The sequence below is a fragment of the Geotrypetes seraphini genome, chromosome 10 (genome assembly GCF_902459505.1).
Source record: "Geotrypetes seraphini chromosome 10, aGeoSer1.1, whole genome shotgun sequence".
Lineage (NCBI taxonomy): Eukaryota > Metazoa > Chordata > Amphibia > Gymnophiona > Dermophiidae > Geotrypetes > Geotrypetes seraphini.
The window spans coordinates 143,256,119-143,277,868 of record NC_047093.1 but is presented as its reverse complement, the minus strand read 5'-3'; the positions used below and the strand labels follow the sequence as shown (position 1 = coordinate 143,277,868).

The following is a 21,750-nucleotide window of genomic DNA, read 5'->3' as shown; positions in this document are numbered from 1 at the left end:
CTTTTGCTGATGGCCTCAAGTTTCTTCAAATGATACCTGGAATGAAATAGAAAAAAAAAAAAAAAAAGTGCATAGTGACTTTTGGGACACCCTGTACATCTCACCAGCCGGGGTGCAGTGTCAAAAACTTTAAAAACACATGCAGACAGCCTTTCTCTTTACTATAGTTACACAAGACCTGACCATCTGTCTAATCCTAAAACTTTTCCAAATGCTTGACAGCTCTAGCTTTCTTTGTAAAAATCAATACCATTTGTGTGAAACCAATTCTGCAGCACTAAAAAAAAGGGGGGGGGGGAACCCCTCCTTCCTTGTCCCTAAACACAACACTTTATTTATGGAGCTGCATGGGATATTTTCTGCCAGCTTCAGGATGCAGATTGGCTCAAGGCTCTCTCATCCCAAGACCTTACAACAATAACTTACGTTCAGCCTCCTCTGTGGCCAGCGGTGAGCCTGGCAGATGGTTTTAAGGAGATGCCGACCGTCACCACAGCCCACCAGCAGCAGGTTCAGCTCAGGAATGGCATGCTCTTTTGACACAGACAGGTTCTCCATTGAGGAGCTCAGACCTAGGGGTAGAGGAGGAGGTCAATTTCTACTGAGCAGCTTATGGGATATGAGAGGTGCTTCATCTTAGCTGACTCAAAAAGAACTTGGAATATTCTAAGTTGATTTTCTCTAAAATGAAGAGCGGCAAATAATCTTTATACCTGTAATCACGATTCATGAGAACTGCCAAAAATAAATAAATAAATTAAAAAAATTCTTCATAAATAGAACTCCAAATATAATCTGGCCTACAGGCCTCATAAAGGTTATCAGAGAAAATCTTAGGCCGGTGGTAATCAACCCAATACTTGGGGAACACATAGCCATTCAAGTCATCATGATATCCACAGTGAATTTGTGAGCGATACAGATTTTCATTCAGCGGAGGTAGTACGTAGAAATTTTCTCTCAAGTGTATTCATAGCAGATATCCTGAAAACCTGGTTGTCTGGGTGTGCCCTGGATTGAGATAGCAAACAAAATAAGACCAATGGTCAGCCTTCAGGAACTAAAAAGGGTGATCCATAGGCTAAATATGATGTAGTTGTACTTCTCACTATCTTTGCAATCTCGGCTTGTGCTATCTCATTGTTTCTGAACAGAATGGGTCCCCTGCAATGCCTCGGAGATCACTACCTGAGGCCAGTGAAACCCACCCTCCCTATTTCTTCTTTGACTTGTAACTCCTTGTTCTGAACAAGAGAACAATCTTATGTTTTTTAATGCTATGGAAAAAGCAGAATACTTACACTTCATCTGGAGGTCGAGTGCCGGAGAGAAACCCCACCAGCGTTCACAATGTCCACTTTCCATGCCTGATAAATAAAGAAACATTGTTTGAACATGTGTTTTCCTCGAAGCAAATGCTGAAAATGAGATACAACAGGTAAGCTCATAAACGCTCATACAGCCACTTCATCCCCTATTATTGGAACCAATTGCTTGCCCAGATAAGATCACAAGACTCACTGATGACCTTACAGAAAACGCTGAAGACCCATCTCTTCCATTGTTCCTTTCGCCTCCCTCTCCTGTTCCTTGCTCCCTTTCCTCTAATGCCTTGCTACCCTACCGCTCCCCCTTCTCTGCCCTTCTCTTCCCTTCCCTTGCTCCCCTTCTCTCTACGTCCTCTCACCTGCTTCTTCTTTGAATGCCTATAATTTTTTTGTCCTGTAACTTTACTGTGAATGTCAATTGTAACCCATTCTGAGCTCTCTGGAGAACGGGATAGAAATCTAAATAAGTAAGTCAAAGGATAAGAAAAATAAGCAACCTTTCAAACAGGAAAAGAAGAATAGCTTAGTGGCAAGATAAGCAGGTTGCAAGTCTGGGCTTAACCCTTTATTTGGCCTTGTTGCTCAAAAGCAAAATGTGTCTTCTATGGCTCTTACGGGAGATCTGCATCTCCAAATGCCTGCTGCTTAAAGCAGCCATTTCACCATGTGCCAATTAAAGGGTTGCTCTATAAATGATAGTAGTAGAAAATCCCACCTCTCCTATAAGAACATAAGAATAACCTTCCTGGGTCAGACCTATTGGTTTTAAAAGTATTTCCCTGTAACTTCATCGAGTGTACCCTAGTCTTTGTAATTTTTGACAGAGTGAAAAATCGATCCACTTGTACCCATTCTATTCCACTCAGGATTTTGTAGACTTCAATCATATCTCCCCTCAGCCGTCTCTTTTCCAAACTGAAGAGCCCTAACCATTTTAGTCTTTCCTCATACGAGAGGAGTTCCATCCCCTTTACCATCTTGGTCACTCTTATTTGAACTTTTTCTAGCGCCACTATATTTTTCTTGAGATAAGAAGACCAGAATTGAACGCAATACTCCAGGTGAGGTCGCACCATGGAGCGATACAGGGGCATTATAACATTCTTAGTCTTGTTAACCATCCCTTTTTTTATATAATTTTTATTTAGAAAAAAAAAAAAATAATTATTGAACACAAAACAAAACCACAACATTCAGAAACAGAGCCCAAGTAGAAAACAAGTGATAAGAAAGTCTATCGCGTTGTTCTTCACGCAGACCATAAAGACTCAAAACAGAGCACAACAGACCCTCCACCGTCTCCCAACCCACCCCCCACCCCCAGCATTCCAGTGTCAAAAGTTCAGGAGAGCACTTCGGGCTCTATGGGATAAATTGTCTCAAACAGGCATCCAAATAGCCCAAAATCTCCTCCAACACCCAGGACCCCCATGTTTAACATCCAAATACAGTGGAACCTTGGTTTACGAGCATAATTTGTTCCAGAAGCATGCTCGTAAACCAAATTGCTCGTATATCAAAGTGAGTTTTCCCATAGGAAGTAAGGGAAACTCGCTTGATTTGTTCCCACCCACCCCCCACCCCCGAGGCCAGCGGCGTTGCTCCACCCCCCCAAGAACCGGCATCGCTTCCCCCACCACCACCACTCGAACTGGCATCCCCCGCCAGCCCAAACAGAAGCCTTACCCATCTGGCACCGGCACGCTGCCCCAGGATGTGCTAGTGAACGAAGATCCTTCCTGTTGCCTGGGCCTTGAGCATCTGCGCATGCTCAAGGTCTTCTGGCTCTTGCTCTCTCCGAGATTCTCAGAAATCTCCGAGAATCTCGGAGAGAGCGAGAACCAGAAGGCCTTGTGCATGCGCAGATGCTCAAGGCCCAGGCAACAGGAAGGATCTTCGTGCACCGGCACATTCTGTGGGCTGCATGCCGGTGCCAGAAAGGGTAAGGCTTCTGTTTGGGCAGGCAGAAGATGCCGGTTTTCAGGGGGGGGGGGGGAGTCAACGCTCGGTTTGCAAGTCACAATTTGCAAGAAAGTTTTGCTCATCTTGCAAAACACTCGCAAACCGAGGTTTGACTGTATTCATATTTTAACAAAAGAAACACCTCATTTCTCCACATGGTAACAGTAGGTACTGCAGCCTGCCTCCACAATAAAATAATACATTTCCTAGTCAACAGGGAAGCTTTATGTAACAGTTGAAAATGACCCCTAGACAGTCCCAAAGAAGAAAATTGTGAAAAAAGCATAACATCTGCCTGCAGAGGAAGTCTGCGCCGTAATATCATCTGCAGATAGAGTCAGACAAAGGACCAAAAGGTTTGCACTCGATCACAGGGCCAGAACATATGGAACAAACCAGCTGGTGCAGACTGGCACTTTGGGCAACATGCGTGAGAAGCAAATCCTAACAGGTATCCTTTATATGGGTAAATATAGAGCCGTAATGGTAAAATTATGTCCTACTTGTTAATTTTCTTTCCTTTAGACACAGCAGATGAATCCAGAGACCAGTGGGATAGCACACATCTACCAGCAGGTGAAGATAGAGAACTGAATTGATTTGCCAGTGTACAGTATATCTTGGATGTCCTCCCTCCTGGCCAGTTAGTATCGCTCTTGCCCAAGCATCAGAAATAATGTAGTTTCCCAACACCAAACTTCTTTCCCATAAGCAAAAAGACACCCTGATGCCCAGGAACCAACCTGCGAGAGAGAAGAAAAACTTACTTCGAAAACCCGATGGGTGGGGCTCTGGATTCATCTGCTGTGTCTAAAGGTAAGAAAATTAACAGGTAGGACATAATTTCACCTTCCTTAGCGCCACCAGCAAATGAATCCAGAGACAGTGGGATTTAGCAAAGCAATCTGAAACCGGGTGGGACAAACCTGCCACTGCTGAAAAAGACAGGAGCACCACCAAACATAAAACCCACGAAAAACAACTGCCCATGATGAATGGGCATGGAGAGCCTATGAACAATGCCTGCCCTCCCCAACAGCAGAAGAAAAATTCTACGAACCCATCGAGGCCTTAGAATCCACCCACTCCCTCCTAATACCTGAAAAGGTCAGAAAGAGGAATCCGAACTCCGAACCATAGGGAATGCAAAGAAAGCGTATGTGCCTCCACGTTCCCCAGTAGAGCCCAGGAACCCCAATCCCCATCTTCCACTGAAAACTACGGGGGAAAAAAAGGAACCTGAAAAGACCCTACCACCTTAGGAAGCATAGAAGGGATTAAACTCCAAATTCCTCCCCTCCCGGCAGGGGAAGAAAAAAGGAGCCGTCCCCTCCTAGAAAGCCTGCCTTGCGAAATGCTTGAACCTCTGAAGTCCCCCCACCCCCAGGAAACTGGGAGACGGAGATGCCAGAACAGTCTCCCAGAGGGAAGAGAAGAAAACTTAACCCTTCACCTTGTGAATATCTCCAGAACCTACTAACATAACAGTCTGCAGAATCACCCCTCCCCAAAGGAGGACAGCCCCTCCCCCCCAACCAACTGGCGGAAGGAGGCAAAACCAAATTAATGGGCAGATTGCAATATCTGAGGAGAAGCAGGTTACGAGGAAGAGGGCTTTGCAGGCCGACCGGACTGCCTCTGTGACAACCTGGACCTGGCACTGTAAGACATGCCAAACAATGCCCTATATGTCGACTTCCCTGTGCTATACCTCCCGGTATCCTGAAACCGTGGCCTATAGGATGGCGACTGAGACGAACTCCTTGGCCTATCTCTGGCAACTTCTGAGATCTAGAGTCTCCAAAATCCTTAACTAACCTATCCAGGTCTTCCCCAAACAAAAAATGGCCCTTAAACGGAAGCCGCACTAGACGCAATTTTGAGGCAGCGTCCGCTGCCCAATGCCGAAGCCATAAGTGTCGTCTAGACACCAACAACAGGTACATCTGTTTTGCAGAGGCCAGCACGATATCATATAAGGCATCCGCTAGATATGCCAGCCCGGACTCCACACCTGGAAGTCTGTGGGTAAGGCCTCCCCAGACTCTATCAGGCCATCCGAAATCTGTTGGACCCATTGAAGACAAGCTCATGCCGCATAGGAACTGCATACGGCAGCCTGTAGAATCAGAGCTGCCACATCAAATGAAGCCTTTAAGGTCAACTCAAGCTTCCTATCCTTGAGTTCCCCACTCCCCCCTCTACTGGAAGAGTGGTCTTCCTAGACACGGCTGCCACCAACGCATCCACTCTTGTAAGTTTAAACCTATCCAGCTCTTCCTTAGCCAGAGAATATAACTGTCTCATTGCTTTTGTCACCTTGAGACTTGACTCTGGTGTGTCCCACTGCTCCGAGATTAACTCCTGCTTGGCCTCGTAAACCAGAAAGGCTCTAGGAGGCTTTCTAGTGCCAGCCATCAGAGGATTGTTAACCACCACCCCTCCTGACTCAGTTGCGAGATATGAAGGCATTCCAGTGTTTTAGAAATAAACGAGGCCAGCTCTTCCTTATGGAACAAACGTAAGGCTGCAAAATCATCCATCTCTGTTCCTACCATCTCATCCACTTCCATGTCCTGCCCATAGGAGATCCCCCCCCCACCCCGGGACCCAAGAGAGCAAAAGACAGATCAATGCCAGGAGACTGGAACCCATCTTCATCCGGCGCCACTTGGCCCCTTGCTGATTCTCCCCCCCACCACCTAACTGTGACTGGGCCAAAGAAACCTGGGCAAAATCACTACTAGAGCTTCTCCCCTCCTCCACGGTATGTGATCTTTGGCCCAAAAAAGCCTTATGCAGCCAAAAGACAAACTCAGGCAAAAAAACCAGTGAGAAAATTACCTTCCCCATGCTTGCATGACTCACCAACCATCCCTGCTGAAGTGGAAGGATGTACTTCGGTTGCCACCGAGGACTGATCCAGCGAAAGCGGCACCTGGAAATCTTCCTGCACGTCTTTTGCTCAGGGAGTCATCGCGCCTTCCTGAGCCAACAAGGCCGCCGCCGCATCTCCCAAGCCCATGGCGGGACACCCCCCCGACGGCGCTTACCGCATTTACTGGGTTCCACCGCCATGACTGCACAGACCCAACCCTGTGCACAAGCTCTTCTCAAGCTAGAAAGGCATAGATTTCTGTACCACTGCAGGTTCAGGGCTTTTTTTTTTTTTTTTTACTTATGGGAAAGAAGCCCTTGATCCAATGACGTCCTCAGCCTTAACAGGTGGAGAGGGTGGGGAAGGGACCTGGGAAAGCCCAGGTGTTGCCCCCAAAGTTGGCACCATTCAGCCAACACCCTGCAGCGCAACTGAAGCAACAGGAGGAAATCGTCTTCAATCCCAGGAAACAGGAAAGAGCTGAAGCCAGGATTCCAGAAGAATAGCAGCTATCTCACTTGCTGGAGATAGAGCATACTGACTGGCCAGGAGGGGCGACATCCAAGATAACACTGGCAAATTGGTTCTCTATCTCCACCTGCTGGTAGATGTGTGCTATCCCATTGGTCTCTGGAGTCATCTGCTGCTAGCGCTAAGGAAAAAAACTTATAATGTTGTTCCTGCAAAACAACCGAACGAGACAATTGTGGGAGACGTTTAACCATCCCTTTTTTAAATAATTCCCAGCATCCTGTTTGTTTTTTGGCCACCGCCACACATTGGGCAGAAGGTTTCATCGTATTGTCTACAATGATACCCAGATCCTTTTCTTGAGCGCTAACCCCCAAGGTGGATCCTAGCATCCAGTAACTGTGATTCAGGTTATTCTTCCCAATGTGCATCACTTTGCATTTGTCCACATTAAATTTCAGCTGCCATTTGGATGCCCAGTCTTCCAATTTCCTAAGGTCCACATGCAATTTTTCACAATCCACATGAGTTTTAACAACTTTGAACAGTTTAGTGTCATCTGCAAATTTATTCATCTCACTTGTCATTCCAATTTCCAGATCAAGCAGCAAAATTAGACTACCAAGTCTCCAATTTACTGATAACGACGTTTAGAAAAGAAATAAAAATCATCCTATTCAAGACATCCTTGAAGACAAACTAACACCGCAAGACTCAGCCCAATTCCCTGTAGCAAATCGCTCTACTATTCAATTCCTCTGGAAATGGCCAGATAACTTCTTTTGTAATTCGCCTTGAACTGCAAGGTATTGGCGGAATAGAAATCACTAATGCAATGTAAATAGCACCGGTCCCAGTACAGACCCATTTACTCTCCTCCATTGAGAAAAATTACCATGTAACCCTACCCTCTGTTTTCTATCCGATAACCAATTCCTAATCCATAACTGAACTTTGCCACCTATCCCATGACACTTCAATTTTCTCAGGAGCCTCTCGTGAGGAACTTTATCAAAAGCTTTCTGAAAATCTAGATACACTATAATATCAACCGGCTCACCTTTATCCACATGTTTATTCACACCTTCAAAGACGTCAAGCAAATTTGTGAGGCAAAACTGATCTTCTCAAAACGCAAGTCTGACCATGCCTCCCCACTCCTTGCCAAACTTCATTGGCTCCCAATAATCTCCAGAATCCATTTCAAATGTTCCTGCCTGGCTTTCAAGATCATTCACGGAATCCTGCCTCCTCTTATCCCACTGTCTTTCAACTCCTCCAGTCCCGACTCCTCCAGAACTGTCCAAAGGCTTAAACTAGCCTTCCCCTCTCCACGCGGCATCCACTATTCAGGCAAACTGGGAAAATCCCTTCTCTTCAAAATCACAGGTCTTTGGAACGACCTCACCACCCCGCTGCGGAACCTGAGCTCCCTTCAGTTATTCCGCAAACCACTGAAAACCTGGCTTTTCAGCAAATTGTAGCTCTATCCTTCCCCCCTTTCTCTCCCCCCTTCTACACATAAGTTCATGTCATCCTTTTTCTTCTTCTCTACCCACTATTTTAAGTTCTTGTAAACCGTGTCGAGCTCCATTCTCATGGAGATGATGCAGTATATAAACTTAAGGTTTAGATTAGATTAGGCAAGATCGCCCCTCAGCTGAACCCATGCTGACTCCGTTTCATTAAATCATGTTTGTCTATGTGTTCCACAATTTTATTTTTTATAATCGTTTCTACTGAAGCGGTCTGTAATTTCCCAGATCACCCCTATGTGGCTGTCCACTCTGCAATTCCTCAGGTAGACTGTAAGCTCATTGGGGCAGGGGGGATCTAGTGCAAGGGCCTCTTAAACGTCTAGAAAACAAAACACAATGATAATAATAATAATAACTTTATTCTTGTATACCGCAATACCATGGAAGTTCAATGCGGTTAACAATAGAAGAGACTGTACATTTACAGCGAAGTTACATATTACAGCGTTGTTACATTTACAGCAATGTTACATATATGGCAGTGAAAATTAACAGCGAAGTTACATACATTTACAGTGAAGTTACATATTACAGCGTTTTTACAATTACAACGATGTTGCATATATGGCAGTGAAAAGGCATGTGCTAAAGAAGAGACTGTACATTTACAGCGATGTTACAAATTATAACGGTGTTACATTTACAGCGATGTTGAATATATGGCCGTGAAAAGGCATATGCTATGGAGGCCTGAGGGGTCATTAGGTCAAAACCGAGATTGGGTAAGAGTGGCCATATCGAGGTAGGGAAGGAGGGAAGGCAGAGTTAGCGGAATTTGTCGAAGAGGTAGGTTTTTAGTGACTTCCTGAACAGGTGATAAGGCGGGGAGTTGGAGATGAGGTCAGTTAGGCAATTGTTCCATTTGATCTACCTTCACTGCTATTTTGCTACAGTACTTTATAAAACCTTTAATAGAAATTCACTGCCCCCAGATGCACTGACGTCTGGCTCAAATAATAATTCCAACAACAGTAATAATCATCAGCATCACAGCATTCGGGAAGAAAACGCCAGACACTTGTCCTCTGATGCAACCCAGCAGTCAACGTCCTGCGCGTCTAATTCAACCACACCAAGCACACAGCCACTGCGCGTGCGCACCCCACTCTGCACGCGCATTCAAGAGCCCGAGCTGCCGTTCCAGGACGCATGCGCACTGGTCTCGATACCCACACAGGAGGCAGCCCCCTTCCTTCACGTACATTCAAGGACCCGAAACCTCGCGCTCCCGCAACCCACCTCCCCTCCCGCTCCGCGGTCTCAGCGTCTCTCCTCACGCTCCTAGCAGCCTCCTACGTACGCCTAAAGGGGGGCGGCGGTGATGGTGGCAACTGCCTACAGGTTGCCTAGCAACCGGTCCAGAGCGTTCCTTCCTGGCCCGCCTCCTCTGATGCCAGTTCCGTTTTCCGGCAGGGCGAGACGCGCAGGAGGAGAGACGTTGCGGGGGCGGGACCCGGGACCCAAAGGAGGTGCAGAGATGGGAGAAATACTGAACCGGGATTTGGATGCTTGTTTAGAGAGGGGGGGGGGGGGGGAATAACTCCTCTCACCTCGGGTTCTGCATCCCCAATCCTATACGCAGGGCAGGATTAATTCTTCGAGGGCCCCTAGGCACCCAAGTACACTGGGCCCCCCTGGCCCTGCCCCGCCCCCACCCTAGTCCCGCCCCCATTTATCTGTTTTCTTCTTTACTTCTTTATTTCCACTTGTACAGTATTTCTTTTTTTTCAAAGCAAACAAAGCTTAGCTTATCAGTGCAGTTTTTCTTCTATGCAACCCCCAAACATCTCTGAACAAATCCCCCTTCCTTCCCTTCCCACCTACTTACCCAGGAATTTAACTCTGAACCCTTTCCATGCATTTATGAAAGTGTTAAAATATTTGTGAAGCAGTAATACTATCCAAAATATAAGTCTATATTAATAACCAAGTTTACAATGCCTCTCAACTGCCTCACTCTACATCAACCAACTGTAACCCATATGTATGTATAAACAACCAAATCTAGTACGTTCTACTCCATGTATGTTAATTTGCAACGAAACAAGGCAAGCAGTCCACCAAAGAATCCAACATGAAACAAAAGAAGATTGGTAGAAAATAAGGAGATTCAAATCAGGTTAATTCAAGGTGCACCCAAGAACCATGCCTGATGCATTTCGCCAAACAAGCCTAGTCAACGCTAACAAAAAAACATGTCTTTCATACAAACAGCTTACAATGCACAATTATTATGTGATTTTTTTAGGTGGTTTTTTCAATAATTATCCTGTTTAGACTCGACAGTGATCTTAACCATCTGAGATAGTAAACACCTAATATCATTCAGTTTTTTGGAACCTCAGGCCACCACTCAGAGCTCAAACTCGTTCATTGCTCTAAGCTTTATGTGGAAGCTCCTCATTGGATCCTTTTATGTTTTCTAACCTCTTTTTTGCTTTTGTAATAAATTTTTTGTTATTTCTTAAACAGTTTCATATAGACTAAGAGCTTAAAATATTAAGCACTACTTAGCTTGGTCTTGTGGTCTTTGGCTACGGGAAATTCCCCGTAGCCAAAGACCACAAGACCAAGCTAAGTAGTGCTTAATATTTTAAGCTCTTAGTCTATATGAAACTGTTTAAGAAATAACAAAAAATTTATTACAAAAGCAAAAAAGAGGTTAGAAAACATAAAAGGATCCAATGAGGAGCTTCCACATAAAGCTTAGAGCAATGAACGAGTTTGAGCTCTGAGTGGTGGCCTGAGGTTCCAAAAAACTGAATGATATTAGGTGTTTACTATCTCAGATGGTTAAGATCACTGTCGAGTCTAAACAGGATTTCATACAAACAGAACACAGAAAACACCTTCACCTAGTATGGAATAAGTAATCACAAACTAACCTCTTCCCCCCCTTTTACAAAACTGTAGTATGGTTTTTAGCCACAGCCTGCGTTAAAAAAAATGCTCTACAGTTTTGTAGAAGGGGGGATAAAATAGAAATACGTAGACAAAGGTTAAATAAAACCACCAAGACGCTGGACTCTGCATACAGTGCAACACCACAGAAACAGCAATGCATGTCCCCTAAAGCAAAAAAAATAAATAAATAGAAATTTTTTTTTCTACCTTTGTCTTGTCTGGTTTCAGCTCTCCTCATCTTCTTGTCACTCTCTTCCTTTCATCTTCTGTCATGTGCCACTTCCAGAAAATGTATGCCTCCCCCTTCCATCTTTCCCTTCACTCCCATTGGTCTGGAATCCATCTTCTTCCATTCCCTCCTCCAGTGGTCTGGCATCTCTCTTCTTCCCTTCCCTCTCCCACACCCACACCCCCATGGTCTGGAATTTCACTCTCTCCTCTCCCTTCCCCCATTTCCATCAGCATCAGCCCCCTTTCTTTCCCTCCAACCCAGTTCCATCCAGTATCCTTCCCCCTTATATTCCCCCTTTCCCTGCACACCAATTCCATCAGCATCTGCCCCCTTTCTTTCCTTCCAACCCAATTCCATCCAGTATCCTTCCCACTTTCCCTGCACCCCAATTCCATCAGCATCTGCACTTTTTCTTTCCCTTCAACCCAATTCCATCCAGTATCCTTCCCTCTTATGTTTTCCCCCTTTCCCTGCACACCAATTCCATCAGCATCTGCCCTCTTTTCTTTCCCTCCAACCCAGTTCCATTCAGTATCCTTCCCCTTATATCTCTCCCCTTCCCCTGCACACCAATTCCATCAGCATCTGCCCCTTTCTCACCTTCCACCACCCTTCCATATCACCCTGCCCCCTTTCTCTCCCTCCACCACCCTTCTAGGTCAGAGGGGGCCCGCTGAAGAAACAGAAGACTTGGTGTATTTTTTTCCTTGGCAACGCGGGTCCCCCGGGAAAGATCGGCAGCGCTGGGCCCCCCCCCCGGGAGATCAACAACACCGCCCTCCCCCGGCATCGCCATCAACCAACCTGAATAAGTGATGTCGAAGGGGGTGGACGGCGGATGCAAAGAGTTGCTGCAAGGTCCCGCGATGACTGCGTCTGCCGGCTCTGCTCAAGGAAGAGGTAAGTGACGTCGTAGGGGTTGGACTGGCAGACACAGTCATCGCAGGACCTTGCAGCAGCTCTTTGCATCTGCCAGTCCACCCCCTCCGACGTCACTTACCTCTTCCCTGAGCAGAACCGGCAGACGCAGTCATCGCGGGACCTTGCAGCAACTCTTTGCATCTGCTGGTCCACCCCCTCTGACGTCACTTATTCAGGTTGGTTGATGGCGATGCCTGGGGAGGGCGGTGTTGTCGATCTCCCGGGGGGGGGGGGGGGGGCCCAGCGCTGCTGATCTTTCCAGGGGGGGGGGCAGCGCTGCTGATCTTTCCAGGGGGGCCAGCATTGCCAAGGGAAAAAAACAAACAAACTGAGTCCTCTGTTTCATCGGGCCCTCCTGACAACTTCGGGCCCTAGGCATGTGCCTACTTGGTCTATTAGTTAATCCGGCCCTGCCTATATGTCATATCTGTCCAAGTTAGATTGTAAGCACATCTGAGCAGGGACCATCTATTAAATGTCAAAATGTACAGCTTTGCGTGCGCCTTTAAATGCAATATAAGTAGGGTTAAAACAAACAGAACTGCAGATATGTACAACCACGTAGGCAAAATTTATTGTGACAACCAAAAAAATATTTAAAACCTTTTTACCAAACATGGGACCCAACACGGTCCGTGTTTCGGACAACCTTCATCAGGGGTCCATGGTAGAAAAGGAAAAAACAAATGCCACAAAAAATTGCAAAGAACAAAGTTCAGTGGAACAAAACTTGTATTACCTGATATAGTTTAAAAGCCGAACTGTATTTTCGCCGAGCGTCGCATGTGATCGGGTAATACAAGTTTTGTTCCACTGTGGCATTTGTTTTTTCCTTTTCTACCATGGACCCCTGATGAAGGTTGTCCGAAACACGGACCGTGTTGGGTCCCATGTTTGGTAAAAAGGTTTTAAATATTTTTTTGGTTGTCAATAAATTTTGCCTATGTGGTTGTACATATCTGCAGTTCTGTTTGTTTGCTCCTGCTCGGTTTTCCCACTGCAGATAGCCAGGAAGCGACTGGCCATGCTCCAGGGGCTCTAACACTGTGCTTGCCGGCTTTGCTTCTCCTCCCTACCCCCGTCTCCAGTTTCGGAGGAACAGGGTCAGGAAGCCGGCAAGCACAGCGTAGTCAGCAGTCAGCCGGCGTCAGAGATCAGGAAATCAGCTGAGGCAGGCACTGCGCATGCGTGGCATCACAGGTCATGGACCCACCAACTTTGAAGTGCACATGCGCGCTAAGGGAATTATTATAGCGGATTTACTGATTGAAATGTGTCAGTCTTGAGAATTTCTATCTGCTGTCTATATTTTGCACTGTTCAGGAAGAAATTAATTTCTTTCTATTTCTCAGGTGTTATAATTAATGTGACCATACATCCCGTTCTGAATGGGACCATCCTGTTTTTAGATCCTCTGTCCCGTTGTCCCCACGCACAGTTTTGGGACGCTGAAATGTCCCGTTGTCCCGGAGCTGTGCGTGAGGACAATGGGACAGGTGATTGCGGAGCCTGAGCTCTCTCCCTGTTTCCCCACCGCCGACGCAGCAACAGGGCAGGGTCAAGCCAGGCAAGTAAAGCGATTGCACAATGGATGGCCCACAAGCCTTCTTCCCAAAGTCAATTCTGACGTTGTAAACAGAAGAATCAATGGTAGACTAGGCTTTGGCGCTAAAGGGAGGCTGGCTAGCAGACTTTAGGGGTGGGACAAAGGCTGAAAAGCAGTAAAGGGGACAGAGGAAGGAAGGAGAGAGAGAGGCAGAGAAAGGGGGGGGGTTGTAAGCAGAAGAAAGACTAGAGAGATAAAGGCCTGGACCAAAGGGAAAAAAACAGGAGGCAGATGCTGGACTATGGAAGGTGCAGACAGAGGGGGAGAGACCCTGAGGAAAAACAGAGAGCTGGAAGATCATAACAGAGGAGGGAGAGAGAGGGAGACCTGGAACAAAGGTGGTGGTAGGTACAAAGGAGAACTGGCACTGGATCTGGGGAGGGTAACAGAGGGAAAAGAGAGAGACCTGGACCCAAAGAGGATGGTGCTGGATTGCGAAAGAAATGTCGGATAAGAAAGAAATATTGGATGCACAGTCAGAAGGAAGTGCAACCAGAGACTCATGAAATCACTAGACAACAAAGGTAGAAAAAATGATTTTATTTTCAATTTAGTGATCAAACTGTGTCAGTTTTGAGAATTTATATCTGCTGTCTATATTTTGCAGTACATTTGTCTATTTTTCTATAGTTACTGAGATGACATTGCATATTTTAAAGTCATCTGCCTTGACATCTTTGAAAAACCCCAAATATAAATGATAATTAACATTTTCTCTGCATACAGTGTGCTTTGTGGGTTTTTAAAAATTTTATGGTTACCATTATGAATTAATAAGATATTGTGTGTACATGAAAAATGAATGGAAGAAATTGGGGACAGGGCTGTGGCAGGGCTAGGGCGGGACTGAAAATTAATAGATTTCCTGTTGTGATAAGAACATAACATAAGAACATAAGAAGTGCCTCTGCTGGGTCAGACCCATCGTGTAGCTGTATCTCGGGTTCCTGTTTCCAACGTGCAAGACTTTGCATTTCTCTACATTGAACTTCACCTGCCATCTCGTCACCCATTCCCCCAGTCTGTTCAGGTCCCTTTGTAAATCTTCGCATTCCTCTATAGTCCTAGCCCCACTAAATAGTTTGGTGTCGTCTGCGAATTTTATTACTTCACACTTCGTCCCTGTTTCTAGATCATTTATAAATACATTGCAAGCACCGACCCCTGCGGAATACCACTCATGACCCTTAGTAGTGGCCCTTCACTCCTACCCTCTGCTTCCTACCCGCCAACCAATTCCTGATGAAAAAAAATAAATGGTCACATTAGTTATAATGCCATGTAGAGTCTGGCATGTTAGGGTTTCGTTTGTGTATTTATTTTAAAAATTTCTAAACTAAACTAAACTAAACCTTAGGTTTGTATACCGCGCCATCTCCACAAGCGTAGAGCTCAGCACGGTTTACAGGGTTAGGTTGAAAAGGAGCTACAATGAAGGGTTATAGGAAAGGAGCTAGGAAGATAAAGAACCAAAGAGCGGGAGGTGTTAGATTTTTGAAAAGAGCCAAGTTTTCAGGTGTTTGCGGAAGGATTGGAGGGAACTTGAAACTAAATGGTTAACAAGGTATACATACATAATCTTAAAAAAATCATAAAATAGACATACAAAAAAGGTCTTAAAACTCATAGCTAAAAAATGCTAACAAAGCTTTACATAAAAACAGAGCTTAAAAGAGATAAACATTAATATCGTGTCGTAGATACAAATTAATATCATAACTGTGGATCTCAAATAGTTCATCAAGTTTACCTAAGAAGAGAGTTTGACTAAAAGAAAGCATCAACAACTGGGTTTTAAGTAATTTTCTAAACGTACCCCTCTCACAACAATTCCGTATCTGTCCTACCAAAGAGTTCCAAATCTTAACTCCTGCACAGCAGAGAGTCTTTTTGCCAGTACAGCACTCCCCCGCAAATTCGCGCTCCTCGCTTTGCGGTCCTGGTCATTCACGGTATTTTCCAACCACGAAGGGGAGGCAGGAGAGGGCAGCCGGAGTGATTGGTGAGGCCCAACTTTAGTATAGGAAGAGGCGGTCGGAGCACATAGCGCGAGTGATTTCCTTCATTCGCCGGCGCTCCGGCTGCCCTCTCCTGCCTCTCCGGCTGCCCTCTCCTGTCTCCCCTGCCTAAAAACCGTATTCGCGGTTTTTCAACATTCGCAGGGGGTTCCTGCAACAGAACCCCTGCAAATATCGGGGGAGTACTGTATTGACCAACCTTGGGTTCACGGTCGTCTTCAGCAAGGCGACCGGAAGAACTTTTGGTTCATAGACAACGGCGCGAAAGACAAAGGCGCGCCCGGACAATTGAGCGCAGCGTGGAGGCGCGCACCGCTCAAAATTACAGTTTTTAGGGGCTCCGACGGGGGGTTTTGTTGGGGAACCCCCCCACTTTACTTAATAGACATCACACCGGCGTTATGGGGGGTTATAACCCTCCACATTTTACTGTAAACTTAACTTTTTCCCTAAAAACAACCCCCCACAACGCCCCCACAACGCAGCGCGATGTCTATTAAGTAAAGTGGGGGTGTCCCCCCCACGCCCCCCTGTCGGAGCCCTAAAAACAGTAATTTTGAGCGGTGCGCGCCTTTGCGCTGCGCTCAATTGTCTGGGCGCGCCTTTGTCCCGGCACGCTTTTGACCTGACACTGAAAAAAATGAATGGAAAAAATGGTATTACAATTAATACTATCATTATTATGGGGTGGGGTCAGGGGCGGGGCTTGGGTGGAGTCTGGGTGGAGATTTTGGGACCCACCCCAAACAAAAAAGCGTTCTTCTGCCTATGCTACTGTTTCCAAAAGTGGCCAACCCAAGTCCTAAGTACCAGGCAGAAACCCAAAGCATAGCAACATTCCAGAGCTGAGATTGTGATGTCATAATGCCTCATTTCACTAATGCCTAAGAGCCAATCTCATCAGTGATGTCACAATAGTTTCATTGTCCTATACAGTATTTGGCTCACATAAGACCATAAGAGCTGCCACACTGGAAACAGATCGAAGGTCCATCAAGCCTAGTATCCTGTTTCCAACAGTGGCCAACCCAGGTCCCAAGTACCTAGCTAGATCTCAAGAAGTAAAACAGATTCTATGCTGTTTATCCTAGGAATAAGCAGTGGCTTTCCTCAAGCCATCTTAATAATGGCCTATGACTTCTCTTTTAGGAAATTATGCAAACCTTTTTTTTAAACCCTGCTAAGCTGATTTCACCACATTCTGTGGCCACAAATTCCAGAGTTTAATTCCTTCTCAGCTCCTTTCTATCTACTCTGCTACCTCCTGTGATACTATTCTCCTTCTTCCTCTTGTTGTTGTTGCTTGGGTGTAGCTGTCCCTTTTGATGGATTGCTCTTCACCTGCTCTTATCTGGGCTATCCCCTTGAGCCATACTTTGCCGGCAGCCGTTGCCAGTGCTCTCTATGCTACATTCCCTCTGGTCATTACAATGTCTGCTATTTCCGTTTATAACCCTCCTTCTTTAAGGGTGAAAGTAATCCATTTCCTGTTATGTTGAAGCTGAAGCTTTGCTGAGTTCTGTGGGGTGGATAGATGTAAGACTCTAGAAAATTTTCATTTAAACAATCCTCCTTCTCCTCTTCCCCCCCCCCCCCCCAGGGGCTGATCTGGTATTATAATGTATTATATAGGACCTCATATTTGAATTTGGGTTTTATCTGTTAAGTTAATTAAAAAAAAAAAAATATCCCACATAACTTTATTGACTTAAATATATGTTGCAGGGTAATACACGTGGAAAGTAATTTTACAACAGAAAATACAAAACAAATCAATCCACATTTCTATTTTATAAAGACCAGTTATGCTTTCGACTGCCTTCATCCATGAAGCTCAATGTAAGCTTATCGGTTTAATAAAAGAATGACAAATCAAACCTCCCACTGGTGTTCCATGCTTTCCAACTGGAGATCTTCATTAATTAACTCAGAACAGAACCTTCCCCTTGACCAAGCCAACCTTTCTCCCCCCCCTTTCCTCCCCCGAAAACCTTGAATTAATAATGGACCTTTAATTAAAACCTCTATTAAAATTCCTAACATTGCACTCCTTAGCTATTGGAAAAGCCATCTGTGCATGTGTGTGAGGGTCTCGGCGCTGAATCAAGTTCTTCATAAAAACACATACTGTATTTGCATACACACATATTGCTGAAAAGCAGGAGTGAGGCGCGATGATAGAGGTAGGTGGGCTTGGGGGGAGGGAGCGAAGAATTGGCGTCGGCGGGTTGGAGGGGGAAGAGAACACCCCCCCTCTGGCCCTGGCAGACCAGGATCTTGAGAGAGGTCCAAGATGCAAAGAACATTTGTTAGCAAAGGCCAGAGCCTGGATCAGGCCAGTAGCACACCTGCCTTCCCTCTGGCTTTTGCATTTGTTCTTTATGCTGTTCCAAAGCTTTAACGGGAGGCAAGTTGCAATCAATGCAAAATCTTCCTATCGTGGCCTTTTTAGTTTCAGATCATCACCTGATCTGGTTCAGGAGCCTGCTCTTCTCTTACAGGAGATTCAGGCATTAGGCACCTAGGGCAGCTGTATTCAAAGCAAAAGGGCATGGGACTTCTATACTGCTTTCTCTGTGTGGTTACAATCAAAGCACTTTATAGAGGGTTACCAGATTTTCCGGAATGAAAATCTGAACCCATGGCCCCGACCCCACCCCAGGCCCGCCCAATTCTGCCCGGCCCCGTTCCACCTGAGTCACGCACCATTCCGCCCCCAGCCCCTCCCCCTCAACCTGTTTGCTTGTAAGGAGGGCATCTGCACATGCGCTGGTGTGACGTGATGATGTCACTGCATTGCCTGCGCCGATGCCGTCCCGACGTCGCTGCTAACTGGAAGCTTTTCAAAATAAAGTGCCGGGTTTTGAAAAGCCGTCTGGACCCCTGGACATGTCTCTCGTAACCCTAACTTTATATATTTTAAATGGGGACTTATTTTGGACCTGGGGCAATGAAGTGTTAAGTGACTTGCCCCAGGGAGTTGCAGTTAGGGTTACCAGACGTCTGGATTTTCCTGGACATGTCCTCCTTTTGAGGACATGTCCAGGGGTCCGGATGGCTTTTCAAAACCCGGCACTTTCTCCGGGTTTTGAAAAGCTGTGTCAAGCAGGAAGGAAGTCCATGCATGCGCGGCCAGTATGCGATGACATCACAAGCGTGTGTGACATCATCACATAGCATCTGCGCATGCACGGACTTCCTCCCTGCCTGACGAGCAGGGGGCTGGGATAGGGCGGGCTTGGAGGTGGGATTAGGGCGGGGGTGGGTGTAACTAGGCAGGCCAGGGGGGCAGGGCTAAGGGTCCGGATTTTCAGAAAGGAAAATCTGGCAATCCTAGCTGCATTGGGAATCAAGCTGCTGCTCTGACCACTAGGCCACTCCTCTACCTCTATATAAGCTATAGATCCTGCCAGCTATACCAACTCAATCCAGAGGCATAACCATGGGTGGGCCTAGACAGGTCTGGCCTGCTCAGTTTGGGCTCAGGCCCGTCCACCCAGCAGCCACCGCCCCCAACCTATGCAGCCTCTCTCTTTCCCTTCCTGACCCCCAGCTCGTGTAGTCTCTCTCTTCCTCTTCAGCTGTCCCTTTGACGCGTTTGTCTTTTGCGTCAGAGGGAAGGTTTCCAGGTGAGCCACTGGCAATTTGCAGGGCTCTGTGCCTGAAGAGGAAGAGCGAGGCTGCACGGGCTGGAAGGGGAGGGGGGGGGGGTCGGCAAGAGAGGGAAAGAGAGAGATTGAACAGGCTTCGGGTGGCAAGGGAGGGAAGGCTCAAGCCCGCCCAAAATTGGCTGTCTGGCTATGCCACTGACTCAGTCAATGAATATTTTTTACCTGCTGGAAGGGGGTGCCTTCTGGAATTTGCCCTCATTATCTGAGCGTATGTGATTATAACAGCGTGATGTCTTAGGGACTAGATTAAAGAGAATTAACTGGGTGGAGTGAGGCATAGGTTAACATAGGTGGTGTTTCTTAATCCAGCCCACACATCCAGCCAGTCAGGTTTTCAGGGTATCCATAATGAATACACATAAGCTTGATTTTCATACACTGCCTTCATTATATGCAAATTTCTTTCATGCATATCCTGAGAGTCTGACTGGCAAGGGGGGACTCCAGGACCAAGCTGAGAAACACTGTCCTAGGGTAGGTTTGAAAATCACTGAACTAGTACGTACAATATAACGGCCAGACGTCATCCCTGGATGCACCCCTCAAACCATAGCTATACCCCTCCCTTTCCTGCCATCTGTCTTTCTTCTTCCCCCCCACCCCTCTCTTTCTCCCTTTCTGAAGCGCCAGAATCGTGAGGGAGCCTGCTTGAGGTTTCCTATTCATCAGACTTTGGCTTCCTGGCTGCCATTTTCTTGCTGTGGCATGTGGACAGACATCCATGAGCATCTCTCCAAGTCAAAATGAGAAATTCATAGCATGTCGCTGATGACCTCTGAGTAGACGCAACACATTTTAGCCTAATGTGAGTTTTATTTGGCTAGTCTGGGCTCTTCAGGTTGGCAGCTCATCCCTGGAAAAGGCCACTATAATAAGAAAGATGGATTTTCTACTTTGTATTCGCTTCAGCCCCTCGTTCTCTGTGCAGACGGAGTGAGCAATTCATTTGGTAGTCACTGAACAAGAGGGAACAGAAATTCACGTCTCCGAGTACAAGAGGTACTCAGAAGAGCCTGTTCTAATGTTCTGCTCTTTGGCTCCGTGGATCCTGGACAGGGTTTTACAACAGCACAGATACATCTTCTGTCTCTTCTCTCACCCACCCCCAAGGGTCAGCGATAGCAACACAAAATTACGCTGTGCAGTATAGAGGGAAGAGGCTGCCCACTGTATTTTTCTGGGGACCTTGTGTGTCGACACTTTTGTGACCTACGCAGTGCCTGCAGGCTTAGGCCGTGGTGAGCAGTTTGCAAATGCAGAATAGGAGCTCCTGACCACCCCTTTCCAGTCTACCTTGGTACCCTTGAATCATGGATAGTGGGTCGGTTTTACTTTCACAGCCTCCCAGAATCCCTTCAGGGGAGTCCCACAGTAAATAAATAAAATAAACCCCACCTTTAATACTGAAAACCCAAATAAATGGAAGGAACTCATGTTATAAATATATATTTAACAACAGACATCTGTTACCTTTCAGTCAAATACATTCATATTAAAATATGCTCGAAAGGGAATTATTAATTTTTTTAATAAAGTATAGGTATCAAGTAAATGCATAAATCATTCCAAACATTAAAACCTAATGCCAGGTCATCTGCCGCCGCGCACCCATCCTTCCTGCAGGGGCAGGTGACTACATGCCCCCCCATTCATGTGGGGGACATCTTTATCTGGGTGGGCGGAGGGGGGTTGCTGCACCCTGATGGGACGGGTGGGAACGGCGGGGCCAGATTAAAAGGGCACAATGCAAAACTGTTTCAGTACTTTGTAAACAGCCACTTGAGTGTTTTTCAAAGGCAGAGAGAGCAGCAGAGAAGATAATAAAATAAGAGAGTGGCACTTGTCCCATTGCTATGGAAACCGTAGCTGTATTCAAAACAAAACGACTCTGCGGCCTTCCCACGGTTACGCAAGCTGCTGTCCCTTTCTAGAGGTGGAATGCACATGATGATATGTTTCATTTCCAGTGCATGGAACGAAGCTGCTCCGAGGTGTCTCCTACACCCTGTAAACTTGGCTCGCAGGTCCATGCATAGCCCCTCCCCCACCCCGCTACCACCTAGAAAACGATGGCAGATCAAGACCACATGACCTATCTTGTCTACCCATCCATATCATCTACGATCCCTTCCACTCCACTGATGGCGAACACGCTCCTTCAGCTGCCAGCACACTGGAAGTGGTGCATGTTACACATAACACACATCTGGTTCTTTGATAG

General features: G+C 46.3%; 1 protein-coding gene across 8 annotated transcripts in view; it reads right to left on the bottom strand.

The window, feature by feature from the left end:
- DNAAF3 (dynein axonemal assembly factor 3) overlaps positions 1-9,573 on the bottom strand; it is a 55,557-nt gene extending 45,984 nt beyond the window's left edge. For 2 of the 8 annotated variants that reach the window (XM_033959851.1, XM_033959858.1), the window contains exons 1-3: positions 9,351-9,396; positions 1,302-1,367; positions 427-572 (exon numbers count right to left, since the gene is read on the bottom strand). In XM_033959851.1, coding sequence (XP_033815742.1) covers positions 427-572; positions 1,302-1,367; positions 9,351-9,381 — 243 coding nt within the window. In that variant the 5' untranslated portion in view covers positions 9,382-9,396. The other 6 variants (XM_033959854.1, XM_033959852.1, XM_033959857.1 and 3 more) reach the window with 6 other exon arrangements.
- Positions 9,574-21,750: the final 12,177 nt, after the last annotated feature.